The sequence below is a fragment of the Chenopodium quinoa genome, unplaced genomic scaffold (assembly GCF_001683475.1).
Source record: "Chenopodium quinoa cultivar QQ74 unplaced genomic scaffold, ASM168347v1, whole genome shotgun sequence".
Taxonomy (NCBI): domain Eukaryota; kingdom Viridiplantae; phylum Streptophyta; class Magnoliopsida; order Caryophyllales; family Amaranthaceae; genus Chenopodium; species Chenopodium quinoa.
Genome location: NW_018743305.1, coordinates 5,035 through 31,435, shown reverse-complemented (window position 1 = coordinate 31,435; position 26,401 = coordinate 5,035). Strand labels below are relative to the sequence as shown.

General features: G+C 41.5%; 1 protein-coding gene across 1 annotated transcript; it reads left to right on the top strand.

Moving 5' to 3' along the window:
* Window positions 1–23,186: 23,186 nt before the first annotated feature.
* LOC110737302 lies at window positions 23,187–24,950 on the top strand. Its single transcript, XM_021917661.1, has one exon. It carries the CDS (start codon window positions 23,187–23,189, stop codon window positions 24,948–24,950), a length of 1,764 nt encoding a protein of 587 aa, XP_021773353.1.
* Window positions 24,951–26,401: the final 1,451 nt, after the last annotated feature.

The window sequence follows — 26,401 nt, the reverse complement described above, 5'->3', positions numbered from 1 at the left end:
GAAGAAGTTTCTTGATGCGTTTGATGTTAATGTGGCCAAGATGACAATGCCCACAAGTAGGTTTGATTGACTCAATGGTCTTTTCTCTTTTGACGGTATCATTAATAATATAAACTTGTTTGTCTAGAGAAAGCACATAAAGACCATTTTCTGAATATGCATTACCATATAAAACATTATCAAAATAAAATGAACAACTATTGTTCTTAATTCGAAATTCAAATCCCTTGCCGTCTAACGCCGAAATTGAAAATAATGTTTTTGGTAACTCTTGGAACATGATAACAATTGTCAAGTTCTAAAACCAGCCTAGAGGGTAAAGAAAAACTGAGAGTTCTAACGGATATGACAAACATCCTTGCTCCATTGCCGACCCGAAGCTCGACCTCTCCTTTCTCTAGCCTCCTATTTATCCTTAGTCCCTGAGCATTGGAACAAAGGTGTGAGCCACATCCGGTATCTAATACCCATGATGTTTTGCTAGCGAAGTTTAAGTCTATAACAAAAATACCTGATGAAGAAGCAACGGTGCCGTTCTTCTTTTCTTCCTTGAATTTGAGGCAATTCCGCTTCCAATGTCCCTTCTTCTTGCAATAGAAACATTCGGAATCGGATTTAGAAGAGGTTGCCTTCTTGTCCTTGCCGCTCTTAGCAGCATTTGACTTAGGAAAAAAATACTTCTTCTTTTTCCCTTTAAAGCTTCTCTTCTTACCCGAGCGCTCAAACGGATTTCCCTTTCTCACCATGAGCATGTCATGCTTTCCCTCATCCTTGAGGGTTTGCTCGGCCTTCTTCAACATACCATGAAGCTCAGTGTGAGTTTTCTCCATGCTGTGCATATTATAGTTCATCTTGAACTGATCATAATGTCAATTGCCATCTCGGTTGAATACCCAGCATCAAGCCTTTCCATGTTCTCAAATAATCCAATCATTTTAAGAACATGCGGGCTGACTGGCTTTCCTTTCTTGAGCTTGCTGTCAAGGATCTGCCTGTGGGTTTCGAACCTCTCGATTCGGGCGTGCTCTTGGAACATATTCTGAAGTTCAGAAATCATCTCATAAGCCGTCTCCTTTTCAAAGAAAGTCTTTTGAATTTCCGGAGCCATAGTGGCCAGCATGATGCACTTGACATCCCGATTAGCACTTTGCCATCGGTTAAGGGCAGCCTGAGTGACGTCCTCATCGGGAGTGTCGGGCATTTCCTCATCAAGGACGTATTCCTTTTGCTCTTGCATGAGAACATTACGCAAGTTCCTTTGCCAATCAAGAAAATTTGGCCCACTCAATTTCTCCTTGTTGAGAATTGAGCGTAATTAAAATTGGTTGTTTGAGTTTTTTGCAGACATGTTTCTACAATTGAAAGAATTTGAAATGAAAAACAATTCATAAACCAATAATTTTGAAATTTAAAGCATTCATGCAAATTTTCAATCTTATTGAGCATTTTATCCACGCATTGAAATTAGTTCCTTTTAGGCGAGAATAAAATGATTCCAAGATCCCAAAAATCAAAAAGTGATTAAGCATGCTTTGGCTTGTCTTAACACTTAATATTTTAGGGTAGCAATCCAGTTGCTAATAGCGCCAAGCTATTCTTGGTTCGATAAAACGTTGCATCTAATGCTTCCTTGACATTTTATCTCCATTTCCATGACATCTAACGACTCCTTACTGATATCGTAGAGCTTAACTAAGACGACTTGTATACCAAGTATATCTTACGTTCCTAGGGAAGCGGTGATGCCTCGCTTTGGCGTAACCCATCACCATGCGCATTAGTTCGGTAAATGTCGTTCTTGGAATAGCAAATTTAGCTCAATATTATAGGGACTTAGGGTTTCTATGTTGGTTGATTTAAGTGAACTTAATTAATCATCGCAACATTTGAAATCCTAGCATGCATCTATCATACAATTCAATCATATATAAACACAATATATATAAATCATAAGTATAAGATGCATTTGTTAACTAGCATGATCCCTTGAAATCTTCAAATCATCAAGGTTCTCCGATGCAACTTCTTTGGCTTGTCTTCTTAAAAATGTCGTCTTCGAGACATCTTCGCCAACTAAGCATCTACTAGCTACTACGACTAGGCCTGCTAGGGCTTGCTGCCTTGCGTGCTGGCTCTGGCAGTGTATGGCTGGGCCTGCTGGGGCTCGCTGCCTTGCTGCCTAGCAACTCTTGCAAGCAACGTCCAGTAGCCACGCACCACACAGCAACACGCAACAATTGTGCACTCCCAGCCCGCCACAAAGCAGGACCATAATGGGGTAGGAGCACCACCATGCTCACCTAGGCAGCCACATGTGGGCTGTGTGAGCAGCCCGGCTAGCCTTGGTGGCGCTTGGGTGATTTTACCTCGATTTGCGTGCTTTTATCTCGGGATTTTAATCCCTATATATGTTTGACATAAAATTAATTCTAAATTTATTTTAGAACCAATTTAGAGCAAATTAAATTCAATTTAATAATGCACAAGCCTAAATTGTTCAAGAACCATTCTTTAAATCAATTTAGTTTTATCTTGATGCTACAAAATTGAAGGGCTACACTCATAATTAATTTAATCAAATATAAATTAATAATGAGATTAGACAAAATTAAGGAAGTTGGAAAAATAAACCCTTTCATCCAATGAAATATTTCCAACAATAACTTGTGTATAATTGAAAAATTACATCTTCCAATATGAAGATTAATTACATTTCAACAACAAGTTTTGAACTTTTAGGGCTTCAATCAACTCAAAATGATTAAATCCAAAAATTAGTTCAACATGGAACTTAGCAATCAAAGTTCCAACAAAATAAACAATTAAATATTGGATCTTTAAAATATTAGGGACTTTAAAAATTACAAATTCACCATAAACATTCACACTTGAAGCAATTTATTTGCAAAAATGTTAAAATTTAAAGTTTATGTGAAAAATGAACTCACCAAATTAAGCACCAATTATGAGTTCATAAACATGCTTAATAAGTTTATAATTGCAGTAGATTTGTGATGCAACCATACATTTAATCTACCTTTAACAACCCATAATTAAACAAGGTTTAAAGTTTAAAATTTTTCATCAAAAAGAAAAAATCCCTTGAAAAACATGTTTCTAGGTGGATTTTGGCTTCTTGACAGGTCTTATAGAGGGTCAAAAACGATTCAGAACATCGATTCCACCCAAAAATCACTATTTTGAGTCAAAATCTAGGTTCGTAGGCCAAAATTAGTAAAATACGAGATTAAAACTAATTAAAACAAGCTTCTAATCTAATTAGAAAGCAAAACCAGAATTTAAATCCATTTTAAATCACCTCAATTAATTATTAGTTACAATAATTAAAATGAGCGCGGCTCTGATACCGCTGTTGGGTTTCGAAGCGTCTAACGCTACGCGGAAAAGAAATCAGCCCAAGACCCGCTCACTAATTAAAGCAACTAAATATTTAATCACATAATTAACAACATAAAAGAGAGAAAGAGAAAAAACATTCTTACCCTTGACGCGGGCACGAGCTCTTACTTCAAAGCCCGAGCCTCGCAAGTGCGACAGCCTCCTACGGCTCATACCCTCGACCCGACCCGAACGGTCTTAGTCCCGAAGGTTAGTCGAGACTTGACCAATAAAAACTAGATTATTACGAACTTAAGGTTTTCTCACTTTTCTAAGGAGATGCTTTTTTAGTTCTACTCAAGTGTTCTTCCCAAAACCCAAATATTGGGTATTTATAGGGAATGGAGACTTGATCTCCATTCTCCCATCAATGTGGGAGATTTGCAATTTCCTATATTTTATTTTAATCAAAACAAAATAAAATTGCAATTCAATCAACAAGCTATAAGTGGCACAAGGAGGAGGGGAGAGTAGGTTAGGACCACCAAAGGGGGGACCAACTCACCTTGCTCTCCAAGCCAAGTACCAACCCATTTGGTCCCCTCCTTGACTGACTGACCATGCCACATGGCCGGCTGGGAGCTTGCCTTGGCTGCCAAGCCTGCCAGTTGGCGCCTAGCACCAAGGCTGGGCTGACTAGCCAGCACGCCCATGCATGCGTGCTGCTAGCAAGCCACGCATGCTGGGCTGATGCCTATGCGCAACTATGCGAGGTGCTAGGCTGCTGCTATGCGATGCCTAGCACGCATAGCGTGCTGCTGGTTGATGACCCTACCCTGGCACGTAAGCACAACATGCAGAGATGCCTGGCCCAGCTTGGCTAGCAAGCACGCATAGCCTAGCACTTGCATGCGCAGCACGCTGCTAGCATGTGCGATGCTTTGTGCTAGCAAGGCCCAGCCTTACGATGCTGGTGCTTGGCCTAGTAGGTTCATTTGTATTTACTTTAAGAGATATTTTATTTACTTCAACTTATTTTGTGTCTACTTTTATTACTTACAAACTCAAGCTCACTTATCTAAGGATTAAAGGTATGACAGAAAGTTCTATCACTTATACTAGATATTTAAGAATTTATAGCAATTAGAGATTGTCAATAAGCATTTCTTCATAACAATTTCCTTATTTAATATTAGAAGTAGAGAAGGTGAATTTCATTTCTCTTTACTTTAATAAATATTTTATTTACTTTAACTTATTTTGTATCTACTTTTATTACTAGAAACTCAAGGTCACTTATCTAAGATTTAAAGATAGAAGCATGTTGGTAAACTAATACCCTGCTATTTCTTTTTAGCAATGTGCACCCTACACTGAATAGTTGTGAGTAGATATAATTTACTTTAAAGTAAATACTATTTACTTTTGAGTTAATATTATTTACTTTTAAGTAAATACTATTTACTTTTGATTTACTTTTTAGCTATTTTGATTTACTTTTGAGATGTTTTGAATTACTTTAGAATGTTTTGTATTTACTTTTAGAGATAACCTATGTAGGAATCGAACCTACATCTCTATGCATCCGCATAGTGCTCTACCACTTGAGCTAATAGGTTTACTTTAGAGTCTTTTTTATTCACTTTAAATACTTTTTTATTTACTTCAGACAACTACTATAGGAATCTATATTTTCCAACCTTATTCATCTTTTGTATATATTGAAGAGTTATTTTACAGTAGTGTTTTAACCCTGTAAATACATTTGCTGCTAACTAAAATGTAGGGAATTGCATTATATAAGTAATCAAAGCATTCTTTGTTTACCAGGTACTTCAGCAACAATGTTGATTAGCGCCAGAATGTAGATTGCATGGACTACAACCTACACGAGCTTTATGCAATTGGCACATTGCAAGCACTAAAAACATCATCTAATGGGGTATGGTCTCCGGTTCCTTCATCTTTCCGAGCATACAACAGTTTCTTCCCTTTAAAGACAAACATTCCTCCCTGTTTTGCCCGGCCTATAATAAGATCTTTCATTAGGGTAAATGTATAAATTCATAATCAACCTTTTGCAAAACACTACTTTTGTCGTTAGGTGTAGCTTGAATTGTATAGCTCTCCATAGCCTTTTTCAGGGATTCTAACCTTGAGAAAACCTTTGTCTGTCAGATTAAAACCAAGTGAATTATTGATTAAAAACATGATTTAACTTTGGGGTAAGCAATATCTCAGGAAAAATGGTTGAAATATTATACACTGGCAGGATTGAAGAATGGCCGACCAAGACCATAGTACAACCCCATTGAGAAACTAGCAGTAAACTCAACAAATGATAGTTAATGACAAAGAAGAATTTACCCTACGTTCAGGATCAGCATATAGGCACTCCATAGGAAACGGTAGTTGAATGTATAAATGATAGCATATGAGTCTAAATGAAATAAGGCATTGAATCAAATGACCTAAACTGGAAGATCAGAAAGGTTAATAAGCAAAAATCAATATAACAGAGAGGTGGAAATTCTCCTAACTGAAACAATAGCGGAAAATTAAGTAGCAAATTGCTTCAACATTGTCTAGTTAAAGATTTTGAGCCTCTCTGAAAATTACATCTATGAGGTAGAAAGAACCTAGGACAGGCTGGATATAAGCATCCTTACCCCTTGTGTCACAAAGCTGTAGAGAGGCTAGCAATACATTTCTAAGGCCGTAAGGTTGTAAGGCTGTAAGGCATGCAAAAATTCTAAACGAACGGTTTCTATAATAGGTTGGCATTCAGCAAAGTGAGAATTGAGAAGCAAATACAAAGCCTTACGTGGGCAAAGAGGAAGTAGCCTGCAATAAGGTTTGCACCAACTACCTCAATTACATAATAAGCAACTCAAATAGCCAGAAGAAACAAACCAAGTCCAGCATACCAGAAGAAGTAGGAAGCGACTAATGAACAGTACAAATACAAAGTTAAAAAAAAATTAGGCTAGAAAATTTAATTTAACATTCATTCACAATGTCACTCAATTCGATTTACTTTAGCATATAAGTGATTTAATTTTACTTATTATCTAACTACTTTTGAAATTAATAAAATAATATGACTCATTGGAGCAATTTGTCAAACAGTTAGTGTGCATTCACTTTATTTTGCTTAAATTTTAATGAAATTTAAGCATAAATTAGTAAAATACAAATACCAAATTTCAGGAATTGAATAGAAACGAATTCACCAAAATTTTGAGTCAAAATTTTTATATTCGACTTTTAGTATTATGAACTTTAAATTGATCATACTAACAATAAATAAACAAAAATAAAAAATTAATTCAAACATCTCTGAAATTTTGCATAACTACGAGCCTCAAAATTTCACCATAAAAACAATTATAGTCACTTAGGTAAACTAAAAAAACAGCAAATTGTTGATGAATTTGCAAATTTATGCAGCTAATTGGTAGGATATACAATCAGATTAGGCAAAAAAAGTATCAAACCCTAAACATCGATTTATTATACCAAATTCAAGCACAATAAACTTCAAACATTATCAAATTATATAAATCCAAATAAAAAGAACCCTAAATTGACAAAAACAATTAACGATAAAACCAATGAAAGTGAAATTCGTGATTTAATTTTTTTAAAAAAATAAAGAAAAAAACAAACATCTTGCCTCATAAGCTACTTCATTGGAGTAGAGAAAGCTTGAAAGCCGCTTCAATGGAGAATTCAGAGGATTCGTTGCAATGGAGGAGAGAGAAAATGCTTGAGGAGAGAGGAGAGAGAAACTCATGAAAGTGAAAATCACTGATTTAATTTGGGCCGTTAGATCGCGCGCTTTTGGTGTTAGATTTGACGGTCCAGATTAGTTCCTAATTCCTATTATAGGATTGGTTCTCATTATAACCTGGTTCTCATTAATTAATGAGAAAATACGTCTCAAAATACAAATCAGTAAATTTTAATAAAATTTAAGCACAAATCAGTAAAATACGTCTCAAAATTCAAATATAATTTATTAATAATATATGCTCCAATTTTTGAAATAAAATAAATGTAAATAAATCTTATCTAAAATCCAAAATAATAATTAAGTTTTAAAAATGTTTTTGGCGACAAAATTCAAATAGAAAATAATTTACTGAAATACCCTTTTTAGAAAATTATTAATAATTAATTAATTAGAAAATACGTCTAAAAAATACGGGGTATTACAGTTTACTCCCCTTAAAAGAATTTTCGTCACGAAACTTAGTAAAAATTAATAAAGAAATTGATTTTAAATTTTCAGACTCATGCACATCCTAACCAGGCTCAAGATCATAACTAACTCAAGAAAGACTCAAGATTACTCAAAAATGACTCGAAAAGCAAGCGCGCGAAACTCTATCGCACTCATTAAATCAATTATTTTTAACACTTTATCAACAAGCATCAAGCCAAGCAAGGAAAAACAACAAGTTTTTCAACACATTACTATTTAATTCAAAAAAAAGAACTTAGGTTTTAAAATGATTTGTTTACAAAAGTAGTGAGAAAACTCGTAAAATTTTTATGCGTCATTTGAAAATAAAATACTTACATTTAGAGAAATCGTTGAAAACACTGTAAAAGTCTCATAAATAAAAGATTTTAAAAGATCTATGAAAGTTTTCAATCTAAACAATTATTTAAAAACATGGAATACAAAACTTTACTTTGAAAATTGTATGTTTGAAAATTCATTTTTGCATACTTGTAGTAAAATACTTGTTTTAATAAAAGTCTTACTTTTTCATATAGAAACTCTATAATGGCAATAATCACATATTCAACTTCATAGCAAAAACGGTCATAGGTACCAAGCATATATAAAAGAGACATATCTCATCTTGACCCTATTATCGCTTGTAGATTAGTAACTTATCTTAGGGTAACTTCCAAAAGTATTTACATAAATCCTGATAATACAACCTTAAATCGAAACATTAACTCTTGGTCACTTCAAATAACACAATACTTTGCCTTTAAAACATTCAAAAACTCGATCATCTTTTGGTTGTTATAATCCATAACTTATCTTTAAGGCAAATCATTAAATAACTCAAAATGCAATCATTGATTTTTCCATCATTAATAACATCTCTATATCAATTAACTTTGTCGTCAATTTCTTAGAGTAAAATCCTTTCAGTAACCATCCAAACAATCATTCCTTAACTAACTTCAATAAATCCCTTCACAAGGTATTATTTCTTCAAAATAACTTCAATTTAAAACAAATTCCTTTATCTGAAATACTATTTCTTATACTTCCTTTCACTTCAATTGACTCAAAATCCTTTAACTTTTGTATTAAGTTTCTTCAAAATTTCCAATCCTCAACAATTTTGCTAAAAATAGTCATCCCAGTACTCATCCTCGCAATATGGATACTTTCCACCTTTAGATAAAAACGGTCATAAATTAATAATGTTAATATCATATCAAAGTTCATATCTTTGAAAAGGTATCCTTACTCCAACATTTATATAAAATCTTTAAGTCATCATTACCACAAATAATATTTTCATGTTCACAATAATCAGATTCCAAAAATTAGTGAAGCCTTGATAACACAAATCCTCCAAATATTCATGATAACAATCCAAAATAACTCCTCATTTATCCCATGGTAATCATCAAACTCAACCATATTGACCACATGTAAACTTCGTATGATTCAAATACTTGTCATATATCACATAGTTGATTATACCGTATAAGGTCAAAGAAATTAATCAATATTCACACTTAAATGGATAAACCAATACAACAACTTATTGAAATTCACAATCATTCCAAAATACGATTTTAATATATAAAAGAAATATTTCATAGAAACACATCTATTTCCATATAAGGAAATTATTTACCAATTCAACATTAGAAACACTTATTAAACAATTCTCATTCCACTAATAATCTTGGAATTCATATATTCCATCATATAAACTATTTCGGGGTTTTGTGATGTCCTGCGGGAGAGTTACAACTCCGAGACTGGAACCGGGCGCTTGTACCTGCAAAACAACGGAGACTCCGGGTGGAAGGAGCTTCGCCTCCGACGGTCAAGTTAGTACTTGTTTAAGGACTAATTAATGCGGAAAAAGGTAAAGTGTTTTCTCTAGGTGAGAGTAATTAATTGGCGTAATCCCCTTTAATGAGGATTAATGATGATATTTATATGCCTTGGGATGCGGGCATGTCTTAGGTTTAGGTCAACCTAGGGCTTCTTGGGCTTCCACAAGACTTTGGGCCTAGGTGGCCGGTTTCTCCATTTGGCATGGGGGAGGACACGTGTCGTGTCGTAATTGGTCCATGGTGGACTAATCAGTACCTTACACGGGGCAGGTTCCTGTTGGCCCACGTGGCGGACACATGGCAGAACCTGATTGGTCCACTTGTCAGGTGGTGATTGGTAGGGAAAAATCCCCTAATCATTTTCCCCTCACAGGTGGCACGTGACTGTTCACATGTCACCTGTGACAGGTGTCGGCCTGTAACAGGCGACGGCCTGCTACAGGTGTCGCCCAATGACGGCCCGAGCATTTTTCCCGCCTATTTTTTGAATTCAAAGGCGACTCTTCGCATTCTCCTTTTCCCTATATAAAGACATGTTGACCAAGTCTTTTGTTCACATTTGCAAACTTTTTCAAGTGAACTCTCGGACCCCTAAACTTGAGCTCTGACACTTTGCAACCTCTGACCTGCTAGGACGACTGTTTTACTAGGCGCCTACTTGATCAAGATCTTCAGAACTTAAGTTTCAGGTAACCGTATGTTCCTTTATTCTTTTTTCTTTTACACTTTCTTTTTGAAAATGAGACCTCGAAAGCATCCGGCACGGCCTAGGGTAGCAATCAGCCGGTCACCAGGGACGGCTGAGTGCCTTGCGGTACTTTAAACTTTGCGCAAGTCCCGGAATCCAACTGTCTTTGTATCTATGCAGGACAGTATGGCAAGAACAAAGAAGACCAAGAGTATAGAAAACTCTGATGGCTCCTCTTTCCGGGTTCCGATTAGTGAAACATCGGACCGGCCGCCTGATACCGCAGGGACCCAAGGCGGCCCCCTAGCCGAGAGCTCTTAGGAGGGAGCTAAGGTAGTTCCTTCTCACTTTACTATTGACCTAGCTAGTCACAGACGGCCCCCGAAGAAGAAGAGGGGTCGGCCCCCTCAGGGAATGGGGAAGAGTCGGACTCTTCTGATAGCAAGTCTGGCTCTAGCTCGTCAAGCCGCCTGTCCATAAGCTCAGAGGAGAGGCATAATCGCTTGCATGAGGATAGAGATTCTCATGCGACTGAAAAGGGAGAAGGCTGGTCGGAACCATCCGCCTCTCATAGGGAGTTGAACACTCCTTATTACTGCCAGGTACCCAAGGGTCGGATCAAGGCCATGAAAGAGCGAATAGACACCTTTCTTTCGGACCATACGATGGGTTCGGATTATCAAGTTTTTATGCCGGATGGCGAGGATACCGTCGTCTGGCCCGCAGGGTCCAGCTATGGGGACGCCTGTTTTGGCTGCTACAAGGCGGCCATTAAAGCTGGATTGCGATTTCCCTTGCATCCGGCCGTTCAGCAAATCCTCGATGGATACGAGGTGGAGCTTTGGCAGTTAGCCCCTAATTCTTGGTTCAACATCCTTGGCTGCGTAGCCGGATGTGAAATGCACGGGGTGGAGCCGAATTTTGAGGCGTTCACCCATATAAACTATCTCAGTCGGACCCCTAAGGCAAGCGGTACCGGCTGGTACCAGATAACGAGCCACAAAGTCTATTTGATGACAAGGGGCAAGGAAAATAAATGGAAGGATTGGAGAAACACTTTCCTCATCATTGTCAGCCCTGACCGTTTGCTAAACAAACGCTACAACAGGTGGAACAAGGATCCGCCTCTTTTAGCAGGCGGTCGAAGCATGCCGCTTATCCCCCTCAAGGCTAAGGAAGAGATCCTGGACCGAGGGCTGTTAAAGTAGAGATTAGGGTAAACTCTACTACTGGGGTACAAGAGAAGGTGCCCCCAAAAACTGCATCCCAGAGTTTCAATGGCTCTATGATGAGTTTTTCCTGGCCGCTTGTGGCCTTAGTAGTCGGTCCTCCAGATACATGTAAAGCACTTCTTTAGGCAAGGGACTGACCAGCCTTGGCAAGGAATGCAAGTGAACTTTTAGTTTTTGGAAAGCCGCCTCAGCATCCGGCCCCCATTCAAACCTTGCTTTCTTCTTTATTGCCTGGAAAAAGTAAAGGCACTTGTCCGGCTAAGAAATCTTCCCAAGGCCGCTAGACAACCTGTTAACTTCTGAACCTCTCGGACTGTGCGAGGCGACTGCATGTCAACGACCGCCTGCACTTTCTCAAGGTTTGCCTCTATGCCTCTCTAATTGATGAGGAATCCGAGAAACTTCCCAGACTCAACTCCAAAAACACATTTCTTGGGATTGAGCATGACATGGTGCCGCCTGAGTGTGGTGAACGTTTCTCGGAGGTCTGTTAGATGGTCTGTCTGAAGCTTAGACTTAACAATCATATCATCGATATATGCCTCGACATTCTTCCCAATTTGATCAAAGAAGACCGTGTTTATCATTCTATTGAAGGTGGCCGGGGCATTTTTCAAATCAAACGGCATGACCGTGTAACAATATAGCCCTTGATCAGTGATGAAGGTCGTCTTCTCTTGATCTTTTTTCCACAAAGGAATCTGATGGAAGCCAGAGTAGGCATCCATAAAGCTCATTAAAGCATGGCCGGCTGTTGAGTTGACCAGAGTGTCAATTTTGGGCAGAGGATAGCTATCTTTGGGACGCGCCTTGTTCAAGTCAGTGTAATCCACACACATTCGCCAGGTACCATTCGGCTTCTTTACTAGTACCACATTTGCAACCCAATCAGGGAAATAACATTGCCGAATGAACCCTGCATCAAGCAGCTTTTTAACCTCGGCGGCTGCCACCTGACTTCTTTCGTCACCATGGTTCCGCTTCTTTTGCCTGACCAGCTTCTTTTTCGGATCCACAGCCACTTTATGTACCGCAAGGTCAGGTTTGATGTCTGGCATTTCATGAACTTCGAATGCAAAGATGTCTTTGAATTCCTTCAAAAGATAGTGAAAATCTTCACCCAAAATTTCAAGAGTAGTCATCCCAACCTTGACTGTTCGGTCAGGATGTGAGTCATCCAGCACGACATCCGTATGCTCACTAGCCGGTTAAGGGCGGAATTCATCCGACCGCTCCTCTGTCAGTGATTTCTATCTTTTTCCTTTTCTCTCGGCCCCCAATTGGGCAGCGTTTCTTTTCTTGCCGCCTGCTTTTTGAGCAGGCGCATCCTCCTTGATAAGTTCAAGGTCAGTTTTTTCACCACTTGGGCTAGCAGCCACCACAGTGGGTTTGATATCCGAGAGGTAGCACTCTCGAGTCATCTTCTGATCTCCCCTTAGGGAGCCGACTGTTCCATCATCCTTATCAAATTTGAGAAGCATAAGAGAGGGGAGAATGACAACTTTAGAGTTGTTCAGGGTGGGTCGTCCCATGATCATGTTATATGCCGAGAGTTCCTCAACCACTAAGAACCGAACGACCATGTGACGGCCCTCCCCTTTCTCCCCCAGGCGGATGGGTAGGTCCACTCGCCCTACTGGGTGTACGACTCCTCCTCCAAACCCTACTAAAGGGTGGGATACCGGATGTATGCAATCAGTCTTGTACTTAAGCTTTGCCAAGCACTTGCTACTGATGTGATCAGAGGAGCTACTAGTATCTATGAGTATCCGGCCAACTCTTTGGTTGGCCACCTTGCACTCAATGACAATGGGGTCATCATGCGGCCCCTTAACTCCTCCCAGATCTTCTTTTGTGATGACAATCTCTGGGAATAAATTCTTGGCGGTTCGTTCTTGGTGAACGGAATTAACATCTAGCCGCCTGATATTGTCTTTATTGCCCCTGATAGTGGGGCCAACTCCTGAGAAGCCGCCTGCAATAGTGTAAACAACTTCGTCATCTGTATCAGAACTGTCGGCTTGTTGATGATTCTTTCTGGCCGGCTGCTTGTTCTTTGGGGGAGCATTCCCCTTGGACTTCTTGACATAGGAGTCAAGGTCGCCTTTTTCAGCCAGGCGGTCCAGGTAGCGTATGAGGCTGATACATTCGTTGGTTTCATGACCAACATCTTCATGGTAATGACAGAATTTGTCCTGGTTCCGATTGCTTGCAGAACCCTTCATGGGGGCCGGCTTCTCGATTAAGATTCGGCTCTTGATTTCTTTTAGGATAGCTTGGCTATCTTTGTTGAACGCATACTTGGGAGAGTATGGTTTATATTCCTTCTTCTTTTTCTGGGCCGCCTGTCCAAAAGAGTTGATGGCCCAGACCTCTTTCCTCTTTTTGTCATCTTTATTGGCCGACTGCTTTTGTCGGCTTTCTTTTTTGTCAGACCTCCACCCATCCGACTGCTTTCCAGTATTACAGAGATCAGTCGCCTGTATATAGGCTTCAGCTTCAATCAAAGCTTCTTGAAGAGTCACAACTTGTTTCCGGACCAGGTCAAACTTGAAGGTCGACCGATCCTTAAGACCTCTGAAAAAATCAGTATAAGCTACCTCATCCGGCAGCCCGTGAATCTGAATCCTCATCAGGTTAAACCGCCTGATATAGGAACGGAGTCCCTCCTTCTCACCCTGCTAAATGGTCCCTAAATCAAGGGTCATCTTCTTTGCAGGGATGTTCATAGCAAAGTTGGAGGTGAACAAGTAGGCTAGCGTCCTGAAATTATTCACACAACCAGTCGGCAGGTTACCGAACCATTGTTGTGCGATTCCTTTGAGAGTCGCTGGGAAACACTTGCACCAAGTGGGATCATCCAACCCTTGGAGGTACATTAGGTTGGTAAACGCCATCAAATGGTCTTCAGGGTTAGTAGTGCCATCATAGGCCCCTATTAGCACATTCTTAACTTTGGCTAGCTGGGTAGCCTCTGTAATTTCCTTGGAGAAGGCGGACGGCTGTTCTCCAAGTCTTAGCAACCGTAGTTGCTAGTCCAGAGGTTGGACATTTTTTGCCGCCTGTCCTCCAAACAGAGGTGGCTGCAAGAAGTATTGTTGTTGCGGTACGTATGGCATGTTTGGTACCGCCTGCTCTTTATGAAATCCAGACCGACGGGAGGTACCGCCTGTCTGACTCTCATAGTTTGATTGAGTATACCTCATAGAGGTATTGTGCAGACTACCTTGGATGTCCGAAGTGGAGGCCGACTCTGACAGTCGGTCATTCTTCTTCTACTCTAGCAATAGCCGAGCATCTGAGTATGTTTTCTTTGACCTATCCGCTTGTACATGACGAATGGGCTTCTCTTCCCTGGTGAGGGAAAACGATACTTTGTTAAGTCGATCATAGGCGACTCTCACTTCGTAGAGTTAGGGTGGGGGTCGCCTCTCGACCCTGAACAGGCTTCCTTCTTCCAGACTGAGAAGGTTTCCTAGCCGACTGTTCCTTGGAGGGAGCAGACGTCTTCTTATTGATTAATTCTTGGATCTCTCCCTTGAACCCCCTCATGAGTTCGTTTCTTGTAATAGGAGCGGATCCTTCAACCGCCTGTTGCTGATCAGGCGGTGAGCCGGCTGGATTGCTGGGTCCAGCTTGGTAATCTACCCGTTCTTTCCTTTCGGTGTGACGGGTGCATCGGGCCCTTAGGGTCCCGTCTGAGGCTGTGTGTGCTTCAACCTCGACTTCATTCTTAGTGTCTTGGTCTGAGTAGACTTGAGGGTCGTCCACTAGACGCCTCTCTTCTAGAGTCGGTACAGACGTTGATGCCATCTCAAAAGTACCCTCCCCACAAACGGCGCCAAAATGTTTCGGGATTTTCTGATGTCATGTGGAAGAGTTATAACTCTAAGACTAAAACCGGGCGCCTGTACCTGTAAAACAACGGAGACTCTGGGTGGAAGGAGCTCCGCCTCCGATGGTCAAGTTAGTACTTGTTTAAGTACTAATTAATGCGGAAAAAGGTAAAGTGTTTTCTCTAGGTGAGAGTAATTAATTGGCGTAATCCCCTTTAATGAGGATTAATGATGATATTTATATTCCTTGGGATGCGTGCCTATCTAAGGTTTAGGTCAACCTAGGGCTTCTTGGGCTTCCACAAGACTTTGGGCCTAGGTGGTCGGTTTCTCCATTTGGCATGGGGGAGGACACGTGTCGTGTCGTAATTGGTCCATGGTGGACTGATCAGTACCTTACAAGGGGCAGGCTCGTGTTGGCCCACGTGGAGGACACATGGCAGAACCCGATTGGTCCACTTGTCAGGTGGTGAATGGCAGGGAAAAATCCCCTAATCATAAACCATGTAAATATCATATATACACACAATCTAATGATTTGCACATGAAAATAATTACTTCTAACTTCCACTTGATACAAGCAAATATGTATCTTCCACCTTGGAATTAAAATTCCTGAAACCTTCAACATGCACTCAAAATTTAACAATTATGTTTCTCATGAAAACTTCACATGAATCTTGAAAATTAAAATGCTATTATAATTCAACTTTTATTAATGAGAAACACATAGAAGGATTCAAAAAGCTTGAACCAATTAAAATTCTAACAACATGAAGAACATATCAAATCATTCATAGCTTTCACGTTCACAATTATTCATTACGAAAACACGCCCTTTAGGAACATTCCCTCAATTGCTACTGGTTCTAACTTGTTGTCCACTAGATTGAGATGGCTTGAATGGGTTCTTAATTACTCTCCTGAACTTTCCCTGCCTTGACATCAGATTCCTTCTTGAAGCACTCATATTCACGATGTCCCAGCTTTAAACAATAATGACAAGTCACCGGGTTACCTTCAGAATTTTTCCCAAGGTGGTTCTTCTCACACCTTCTACAAAAATAACATCTCTTGGGTTTCTCACTGTTTCCTTGTTCCCTATTTCCTCGAACATTGGCTTCTTGTCCATTATTTCCCTTCCCAAAGTTCCCCTTATTCTCCCTCCTTCCATTAAAACCTCCATTCCCTTGAGAATTCCCATTTCGCTTGAGTTTCTTTTCACCTCCGTGAACAGACTCGGAACTCTTTCTTTTCTCTCCCTCATAACTCTTAATCTCCCTTCCTCTAATCCCATACAGATGGGCAACACGACCATAAACTTCATCCAAGGTTTCAAAAGTCAGTCCCCCTAGCTTCCTTTGAAGGGTTAAGGTTAGGCCTTGCTTGAACCTCTAGGCTTTGATAATTTCAATTGGGACAACTTCAGGTGCAAACCTCATTAGTTCAATAAATTTGTTGTAATACTCATTGATAAAAATACTTCCCATCCTGAGATTGGTGAACTCCATACACTTTTGCTTTCTTAGGTAGTGATGTGTGGCATTTATGCCACCATTTTACCCTTTTTCACTAGAGATTTCCCCTAGATTTGTCACTTGTTTATGCCTCTTTTCACCCCTTTTATCTCGATTTTAGTCACTTTAGCTCCCTCTCGTGTTTTCCCTTCCCTTTTGTCTTTTCTTTTAGTTTTTACCTCCTTTTCGTGTGTTTTGATAGCTCATAGCACTCGTGGGCGAATCATGGGTTACTAGTTCGAGTAGAGATGCTAAGGGAGCTTGCCAGGGAAGTGGAGATGCCAAAATGGAGAGGGCGCGCTGATGAGCATAGCCGTGGGCGCGGGCTTGATAGCCGCGGGCGCGGACAGGAAAGCCCTGCTGCCAACAAAAGAAAGTGGAGATGGCGAGCCGTGAGCGTGGAGCAAAGGGGCGCGGGCGCGACATTTTCCCCCGCGGGCGCGGCAATCTTGGTTTGACGAACTTAATACCCAGCTTGGAGAGGGCGCGGAGCCATTTCAGAGAGCCCTCTCCCTTGCCCTTTTTCTTCTTTTTGGTAGAAGACTATAAATAGTCTTTAGCTTGAGTTTTTGAGGCATTCACTATTCCATTGGTTTAAAATCATTTGTAGAGAGAGAATTTCCATGTCTTCTAGAGGGAGAAAACACTAGTCTTCAAGAATCAATCTTTGTAATCAAATATTCAAGATTTCTTCTAGATTGTTGCTACTACTTTGATGATTTGGTAATCTTTCATCTTTATAATATCAATCTTTACTTTTGTTTCTCTAGTTTTTGATTTTTTTTGTTTTATTGTTCTTACTTGAGTCTTCTTTTATAAATATTTAAGCTTTATTAGTTTCTTTAATTTCCTTTCAAGTTAGAATCATGTTAGGTTGTGTTGATATTGAATATATGCTTATGTTAGTTGTTATGGCTATTCCCTTCCTTCTAGCTTAGGTTTTTAGCTAGGGAAGGGGGTGAAAATCATGTGTATTTGATTATCTATTGATTATTGATTGGGATTTATTCTTGAGTTGATGATTTGAGCTAAAATATGCTTGGAGTTAGTGTGTGCACCTCTAATCCCAAGAGTCTAGCCCTTGATTGAATGCATGAGAATGATTTAATCTAGGTGTGAATGATTTCATCCACTTGCTTGAGTAGTTGCATGAGAATGAACTATCTTAGGTATTTATACTCCTAGAATTGGTTCCTTATCGGTTTTCATTAGTATTCTTTGTTCATGATTGAATCCCCCTCTCCCTAGTGCTTTTGTCATTGTTATCTCTCTAATCTTGTCCATTTATTTGCATTTAAGAGTGTTTAATATATTTCCATTGTTTTTAGTTTATTCTAGGCTCAATAGTAGTTGGTTTGTCACAAGGAATCTTCAAACACAAATCTCAATACCCTTTTTTTGTTACTAGCAATTTATCCTAGATTTCGTATTAATTGTGCTAAACCCCCGTTTCCTTGGGAATCGACCCTACCTTACCGCTATCTAAAGTAAAATTGATAGAGTTAGGATAGGAGATATAAATTGTAATTTTGATCTAGGATAGTAAACTAACGACCTATTGTCCATCGATTAGGTAGGCTGGGTAAAACTTCTCTCTCAAGGCTTCTTTGAACTCATCCCACCCAAAGTTATGCTTCTTTGATAGCTTCCTCCCTTAGATAATAAGCACCATTATTCACCCTCAACTCACTTGGGCAATTGATGGCATCAAACAGCTTGTCAAACTCCCTAATCTAGTTTTCAAGACTGGCTGGGTCTTCCTTTCCCAAGTACACAGGCGGTTTAGCTGCGGCTATCCTTTTAAAGGTTTCACTATAAGAATTCAATTCAGAATGATAGTTTCCTTGGTTCACCACTTGCGTGATGTTTTTAGCTATGTTGGTTAACTTCTTAAGGACCTTGCCTACTTTGGAACCAGATCGCTTATTTCCCATTTTGGAAGACATAATTCCTAGTTATTCATACCATACTTTAAAATTAAAAGGAGCACACCATGAAAACACTTAGTTCATTTCAAAACATAGAAAAATTGAAACAAGAATAATTTCACTTAAGATATTTATTGAAAGCATATCAAAGTAATTCAACCACTTAATCTGAATTCTCAAAATCAAAGTCTTCTTTGGAAGGATCATAATCTGGATCATCATAGTTTGCCTTACTATCCACTCAATAAGCTTCGATAACTAGGCAAAGTGTAGTAGGATTTTTAGTTGGGTAAACTGGCTGGGTTGTAATCACTGTATATTAGAGTATGGCTCGAGCTTTAATTTGGAATATAAATTGGGCTATAGTGTGGGCTAGCACGTCTACAAATTGGCTTACAAGAAATTATGTTGGACCCTTGGAGAAAAGGTGGATGATACTTTAGGCTTGATAATCTTATATATGAATATGAAACATCATGAATTTTTGGCCTTTTACAATATGAAAATTGACTTTTGAGCTTGGATGTCTACATGAGGTAGGAGTCTCATAACTTGTTGTAGGAGAAGGATAATTCTTATGCCTTTCAAAAGGTTTTATAGATTCATCAATGAGGGAAACAAACTCCTTGTGAAGTCTCGGATAAACAAAAGGTAGTTGGAAGTTCAAGTAATGAAGTTGGTCAAATTCTTTCAACGTTTGGTTCTCCCCAACTTTGGTGGTTCCACAACTCTCCTCCTAGGTTCATAGTAAAATTTAAGGTAGCACAAATCACTTTTGAATCGGGTCAAGGTTGCTAGCCACTTTCCGTCATGATGGTGCTTCTCATTCTCAAATAAAGGTTCATACTTTTTAACTTTAATATGTAAATGGCTAAAGATAATAGTACTAACCATGGTGGTTGAGTAAACATTTCAAGGTCAAATTTCTCATAAAGAGATTGAACAAAGGTAGTGATTCTAGTCACAAAATCATTAATACATACTAATCCCTTCACCTTTCAAGTAATAATATTAAAGAATTTCTTTTTGAATTAATCTAACATCTATACAAACAAATCACTTCAATAAACCCATGAATAGTATTTGACATAAGCAATTCAAATCAAAACTCAATGAATTCCATTTGCATGATGCAATACGTAGCAATCTGTAGGGTTTCGTAGTGACCCGACACTACGCGGAAGGAAACCCACCAAGACTCGCCCCTTAATTAAAACAATTAACAAGCATATTAAACTTAATCAAAAAAGATTAAGAACAAGAATTATACCTTTGTTGCGTGCTTCGCTCCCAAAGAGCTCTTACTTCAAAATCCCGAAAACACGAGATCTCCGACGGATCGTACCCTCGACCCGAACCGAGCGTCCTAAGTCTTAAAGGTTAGTCAAGACCCGGACAAAATAACTATGAGTTTTACGAATCAAAGGTTTACTCTTACTTAGAGTTGTCTTTTTAATTCCACTCAAGGTTGTTCATTTCCCAATACCCAAGCATGGTATTTATAGGGAAATGAACCCTTGGTTTTTCATCCTCCACCAATGTGGGAGTGTTGAAAATAAATCATTTATTTAATTTCCAAATTAAATAAATAATCAAGTTAATCACATTTCGACAAGTGGCATGATCACATGCAAAAGAGTGGTGGAAAAGGTTAGGTGGGGGACCATATGCCTTGCTCCCGAAGGTCTTGATTTGGTCCCCACACCCTTGCAAAAAATCGGCTCAAGGAGGGCTAGCTGGCTGCCTGCTAGCGTGCCAGCTAGCAGTGCCTTGCTGGCCAGCACCCAGCCAGCCAGCCAGTGCGTGCTGCTGCTGGCTGGTGCTGATGCTTGTGTGCTGGCGCTGGGCGCTGCTAGCACATAGTGCTGGCACTGGCCCCCAGCAGCCTACGCACAGGGTAGCGCCATTGCTAGCACAGCCAGCATGCGTGCTGCTAGCGAGCCACGCATGCCAGCCTTTCCCTTGCATCATTCTCGCACACCATGCGCACCACGCATCCAGCCCCTTTAGCACGCAATGCCTAGCTCTCCCTCGCATACACTCGCATACACTCGCACAGACACATGCTTGGCTTGACGCTGCTTGCTTGCTAGCTCTCCCTCGCATACACTCGCACAGCCACACGCACCAGCCTCGGCCATGCACCATGCACTATGCATGCACAAGCCTCGGCCAAGCACCACGCATGCGCCAGTGCCTAGCACTAGCTATGCTTGGTGCCTGTGGTCCTGCCATGCGTCCAACATTTTGCTAGGGCCGCGACGACACCCGGCCATTCTAGGGCACGCATGGTGCGCCTAGAGATGTTGCCTGGGTTGCGATGGTGCCCAGCCATCTTAGGGCACGCATGGTGCGCCTAGTGATGCTCTTTGGCTTGCGATGGTGCCCAGCCATCCTAGGGCACGCATGGTGCGCCTAGTGATGTTGTATGGGCTGCGATGGGCTGTGATGGTGCGCCTAGGCTGCGACGGTGCACCTTAAGCTTGGGATGGTGCGCCTAGCACACCTAGTGTGCTAAACCTTGCGCCTAGCCATGCTAGGTGCATGCTAGCTCGAACTAGCCTAGCATCCACATGGTTAGACCATTGTGGTGTTACGGCTACACTCGTACTTGTCGCTTGTGATTTTGTGACGCTCGGTCTCGACGCCCTAGGCTCGATGTCTCGGATCGGTGGTTCGATTGGGTTCGACCCGAAGGGTTCAGTTAAGATTAGGCTGTAACATTAATTGTACATTGATATTACTAATCGGAACAGCCTAAACTTAGGCATTCTGGTCACTTGACCTTACTGAAGAATTAGCTACGTAATAATTCTGAACCGTCTATCGGAAGAATACACTTGTTGGAAGGACACCATTCCTTTCACAATCAACAAGTATACTTAAGATGACTCAACTATGAGCATCAAGACACCAAAATTTCGAACCTTCCATCACCTTTAAAATAATATAAATCAAAAGAATTTATTCCTCATATCATCAATCATTACTATCTTCTTGTTTACACATATAAATCAATCAATTCAATGCCATTTCACATAAGCAACTCAACTCATAAATTACAATTGCGTAAAGCAATACATAACTCAATGATAAACCAAGTATAAATCGAGATCACCCAACTATGGGCAATAGCTTAATAATTTCGGACCTCTTGACCATAGACCAAGGTGTTATAACACCAACTTTAATGCAAAAGCAACCACACAAACTCGATCAAGCTTTCAAATAGTTTCAATTCTTATTATTTTTTAAAATAATAATAATGTACTTGAATCATGATATTAGACAGCCGAGCACGCGTCTCCCAGGTGATAAGTCGCTATTTTATATACCTAATGTTTGGGGTCCAAATACCTTGTATTTGGGCCCAGTCCACAAATGAAAATAAACAAAGCCCAATAGGCAAGGTTCAACCCTCAAACTCTAAAGCCAAGTCAGGGAAAACAAGGCCCAGTCAAATGGCAGCCTATTTGACTCCTCAAGCCCATTCCACTTAATTGGAACAAGGTATAAAAGCTCACATTCTTTCATAATTACATTCATTCACTAATATTGCCTCAAGTAACAAACTCTCTTGCATAGCTATTCTCTCTTGTTCTTACACTCGTACTGAATTCGGCATCGGAGGGGCCTTCTTCGACACAACCCTCGAGGCCAGTTTACGTTTTTTCAGCTGTGCAGGAAATCCTCAATTTGGTCATCACTCGAATTGGGCTTCGTCTCCACTCATCCGAAGGACCTACTGAAGGTCCATTGTTTTCAGATCGAAAATATTTGGCGCCGTCTGTGGGGATACTTACAAAAATTCAGCCAACATTCTCATACCAATCTTAGCCAACGCAAAGAATGACTAAGAGTGCCAAAAGTTCCAAAAAAACGAGAAAGATGGGCATCATAACGGTGAGGACCGATAAGACACCTTCACCGTCTGCTTCTAACTCTCCGAGAGGAGAAAATATGCGCGAGGGATCTCCCTCCCGATGGGATCACCAAGCTGGGAACTCGCCAAGGGAGAGCGAGGCTCATAAGCAGAGTCCTTCGCAAAGCATGCATTCAACTCTTCCCACCGTTCCTTCGACTGAAGAGGTGGCGAGGGCAGTGGCTGTCTGCATGGAGTTCACGAAGCCCTAGGTGGACGCCTCCCATCCGTGCATACCACTCCTCCTTCACCCCCGCCGAGGTCAGAAAGCCGGAAGAGTAAACTGAGTTCGGGAGGGGAAGGGCGTATTCCACTCTCCAAGGGAGAGGGGAGCGAAAGAGCTAAAAGCCTGGGTAAGACAAGACGCGAACGGCCAGGGGACTCCGTTCACTTCAAGAATTCCCAAGTCCGAAACTCAAAGGACAATCCAAGCAACCACAACGCTTCTCGCCGAAGCGTTTACGAGCGCCTAGGAGAAAGGGAGAAGGACATTCACAGCCGTCTCACCTATCCTGAAGGTTCTCGCCCAAAACTGTAACGCGGAGGGACACCCCTCACTTCCACCTCTCTGAGAGGGAAGAGTGAGGTTCCTTCGGAAAGACAGAGGGGAAAAGCCGTGATGGTTCCTACCAGTTCACCTTTCCATAAATGGATACTGGAGGAACATGTGCCAATAGTCAAAATTCCGGCACACATCACTTACGATGGTACTTCGGATCCAAAGGACAACATAGCCTCATATGAGGGGCATATGTACCTTAACCCCATGTCCGAAGCTACCTGGTGCAAATACTCCCCTACAACCCTTAAAGGTGTTGCCCAATCATGGATCACCAAAGGGCTGAAGGAAGGCTCTATAACGGGTTGGAGTGATCTCGCCAACAAGTTCAAGAGCACGTTTTCCACGGCTAATCGCCGAGAGAAAACCACTGTAGAGCTCATGGGCCTGCAGCAAGCGGAAGACGAAAGTCTCCGAGATTACTTGACTCGCTTCAGCAACGAGTTGTCCAGAATCACAAGTCTGGATCAGAGCCTAGCCGTATTCGCACTACGGATTGGCTTACAAGCTGGAAAATTTCTGGATTTCATGGTCATGCATCCCCCGCAGACCTTAGAAGAAGCCCTCGACGCTTCGGATAAATTCATCCGAGCCGAGGAATGGAACAAGGCCAAGCTGCAATCTCATTTAGGACTTGCAAAGCCAAAAAGGCAGCCATCCAAAATTCCAGGGTCGAGGAAAGGGAAGGCAAAAGCCTCTGAACCACCCTCGACCACAGAGCCGAAGAAGGACAAGGCTCCCTATCTGGGAAAGTTTGAATCTTACACCCCTCTCACCTTACCACGTACTAAGATATTTAGTGCAACAAGGGAGGAGGGAAGATTCAAGAAACCGAAGCCGCCTCCTTCTTGGCATCAGAAGAAGGGGAAAGATCATTTGTGCGAGTTCCATGAATCACGTAGACATCGCACCGAGGATTACCTCCAGCTGAAGGACCAGATTGAAGAACTGGTCCGGAAAGGGTACTTAATGAAATATGTCGCGGAATGCCACGAAGAAAAGAAAGCTAAGAGAGACTCTCGGCAGGATCTGGATTACCATCGGAAAAGGGAAAAACCTCTCGAGGGAGGAAACCATGACATCTTAACCATTTTCGGGGGTATTTCTCGGAATGCACTGAAGGGCCATCTAAGGGGGCTGACCCATCAGATTCACCATGCCGAATTCCGAAAGCCACAGTCTCCGGTGCCGAACATGATGTTCACATCCGAAGACTGCAGGGGGGTGGTATACCCCCATGATGACCCATTGGTTATCATGACGAGCATGGCAGACCACAACGTCTATCGGACACTGGCAGACGCTGGCAGCGGGGCGAATATACTTTTCCGAAAGGCATTCAACCAGCTGAAGTTGAAGAGCAGGCACTTAACTCCAGTTCCCTACCCGATCACTGGATTCAACGGCTCTTCTTCATATCCAGACGGGAAAATTCTTCTTCCCGTCAGCCTCGGCCAAGACCGAGCAAGACGAAGCATCATGGTCGAATTCTTGGTCATCGATGCCCCGTCAGTATACAACGTCATTATGGGGAGACCCCTCATCCATGACGTTCAAAGAGTGTTCTCGACATATTATCAAGCAATGATCTACGTTTCAGACGAAGGACGCTCCGAAAAAATCTTGGGCAGCCAAAGAGAGGCCCGAGAATGCAATTTCCTCAAACCATCCAAGAGTCGTCGCAGTGATAAGGATGACGAGGAAGAAACAGAGAAAGAAAAAGAGCGAGTTACCAAAAGGCCGAAGGGCCCGACTCTAACAGTTGTATGTTCTTCTTCTGCTAGATTAACATCCGGGCATCAGAATAAGTTTTCTTTGAATTGAACCATCTGGCTGAACATGCCAAATGACCTTCCTCTTCCCTAGCTCAGGGAACCGGAGTTTGGCTAAATTTATCAAGGGCCTCTGTCCCTCCTTAGGTTTGGGGTAAGGAGTGGCCTCTCGGTCCTCGACCGGCTTGTTCTTCCCAAACTGGGATGGCTTTTTAGGCGACTGATCCTTGGTGGAGACAGCCGTCCGTTTACAATTTAATCCTTAATCTCCCCTTTGAAACTTGTCATGAGAGTCTAGGAGCTCGTTTCAAGTGATAGGGGCAGAGCCTTCGGCTGCCTGGGGTTCACCAATCAGCTGGACGTCTGGTTCGCTTGGACCCGCCTGTTTGTCGCCCCGTTCCCTCCTTTCGGCGGGACGGATGCGTCTAGTTCTTAGTGACCCATCAGGGGCAACGTATGTGTCGACATCAAGGTCGTCATCTGTATCTTGGTCAGTATAGACCTGTGCGTCGGCCATAAGCCGTTTCTCATTAAGAGGCGGTACAGGTTCTTGTGAAGCTATCATAGAAGTACTCTCCCCACAGATGACGCAAAATGTTTCAGGGTTTTTTGGATGTCCTGTGGGAGAGTTACAACACCAAGACTGGACTCTGGACGCTTGTACCTACAAAACATCTGGGGGTGGGAGCTCCGCCTCTAACGATCAAGTTAGAACGTGTTCGGATGTATAAAGTGCGGAACGTAAAGGGGGATCAGGCTCCTCTTAGGAGTGGAGTGATCATCCGTCTATCTCAAACAGCCTTGAAATCCGAGCCTTAGCTCTTAAGAGGTGCAATTAAAGCTGGAGTTAATGCTCAGCAATTAATGTGCATGTGTTTATTTTTGGATTTTTGAATCCTGTGTTCCCAGAGGGGAATTCTCCCTTTTATAGGGTCTTAAAATGTGTGCCCAGTACTATGTTTTTAGATACCTAGGGCTAACTAGGCTTGCCTAGGAATTTTGGCCATTGAAGGCCACTTTCCTAGTTGGCAAACTCTCTGCCACGTGTCATGGCCTGATTGGTCCACCTTAGACCCCTCACGAGGTGACACGTGGCAGACTCTGGTTGGTCCACGTGCATGACACATGGCAGAGTTGGATTGGTCCACGTGGCGGAAAAAATCCACTAATCAAGTGAGGTCCAGTGATTAGAATGCCTAGCTGGAGGCCGCTTCCGATCAGTATTATTAATGTATAATTAATATTGCAACTTAATCTTGACTGAACACTTCGGGTCACACCCAATCGTGTAACCGAAACGACGAATTAATCAGAAGGATTAAATGAGTCATTAGAGTATAACGAACATAGACGTCGGATTCCGAGCTTAGAGCGTCATAAGTCGAGTCGAATTTAGGAATCGGCGAGACAAGAAATCAAGCAAACAACAAGTTACAAATATACCCCTAGCCTCGGAATGCCCCGAGCAATCCGAGGGCCAAGGGCAATATGGCTAGCTAAGTG

Excerpts from the sequence above, each read along its gene's own strand:
- LOC110737302 (XM_021917661.1), top strand. The coding sequence starts at position 23,187 with ATGGTTCCTACCAGTTCACCTTTCCATAAATGGATACTGGAGGAACAT.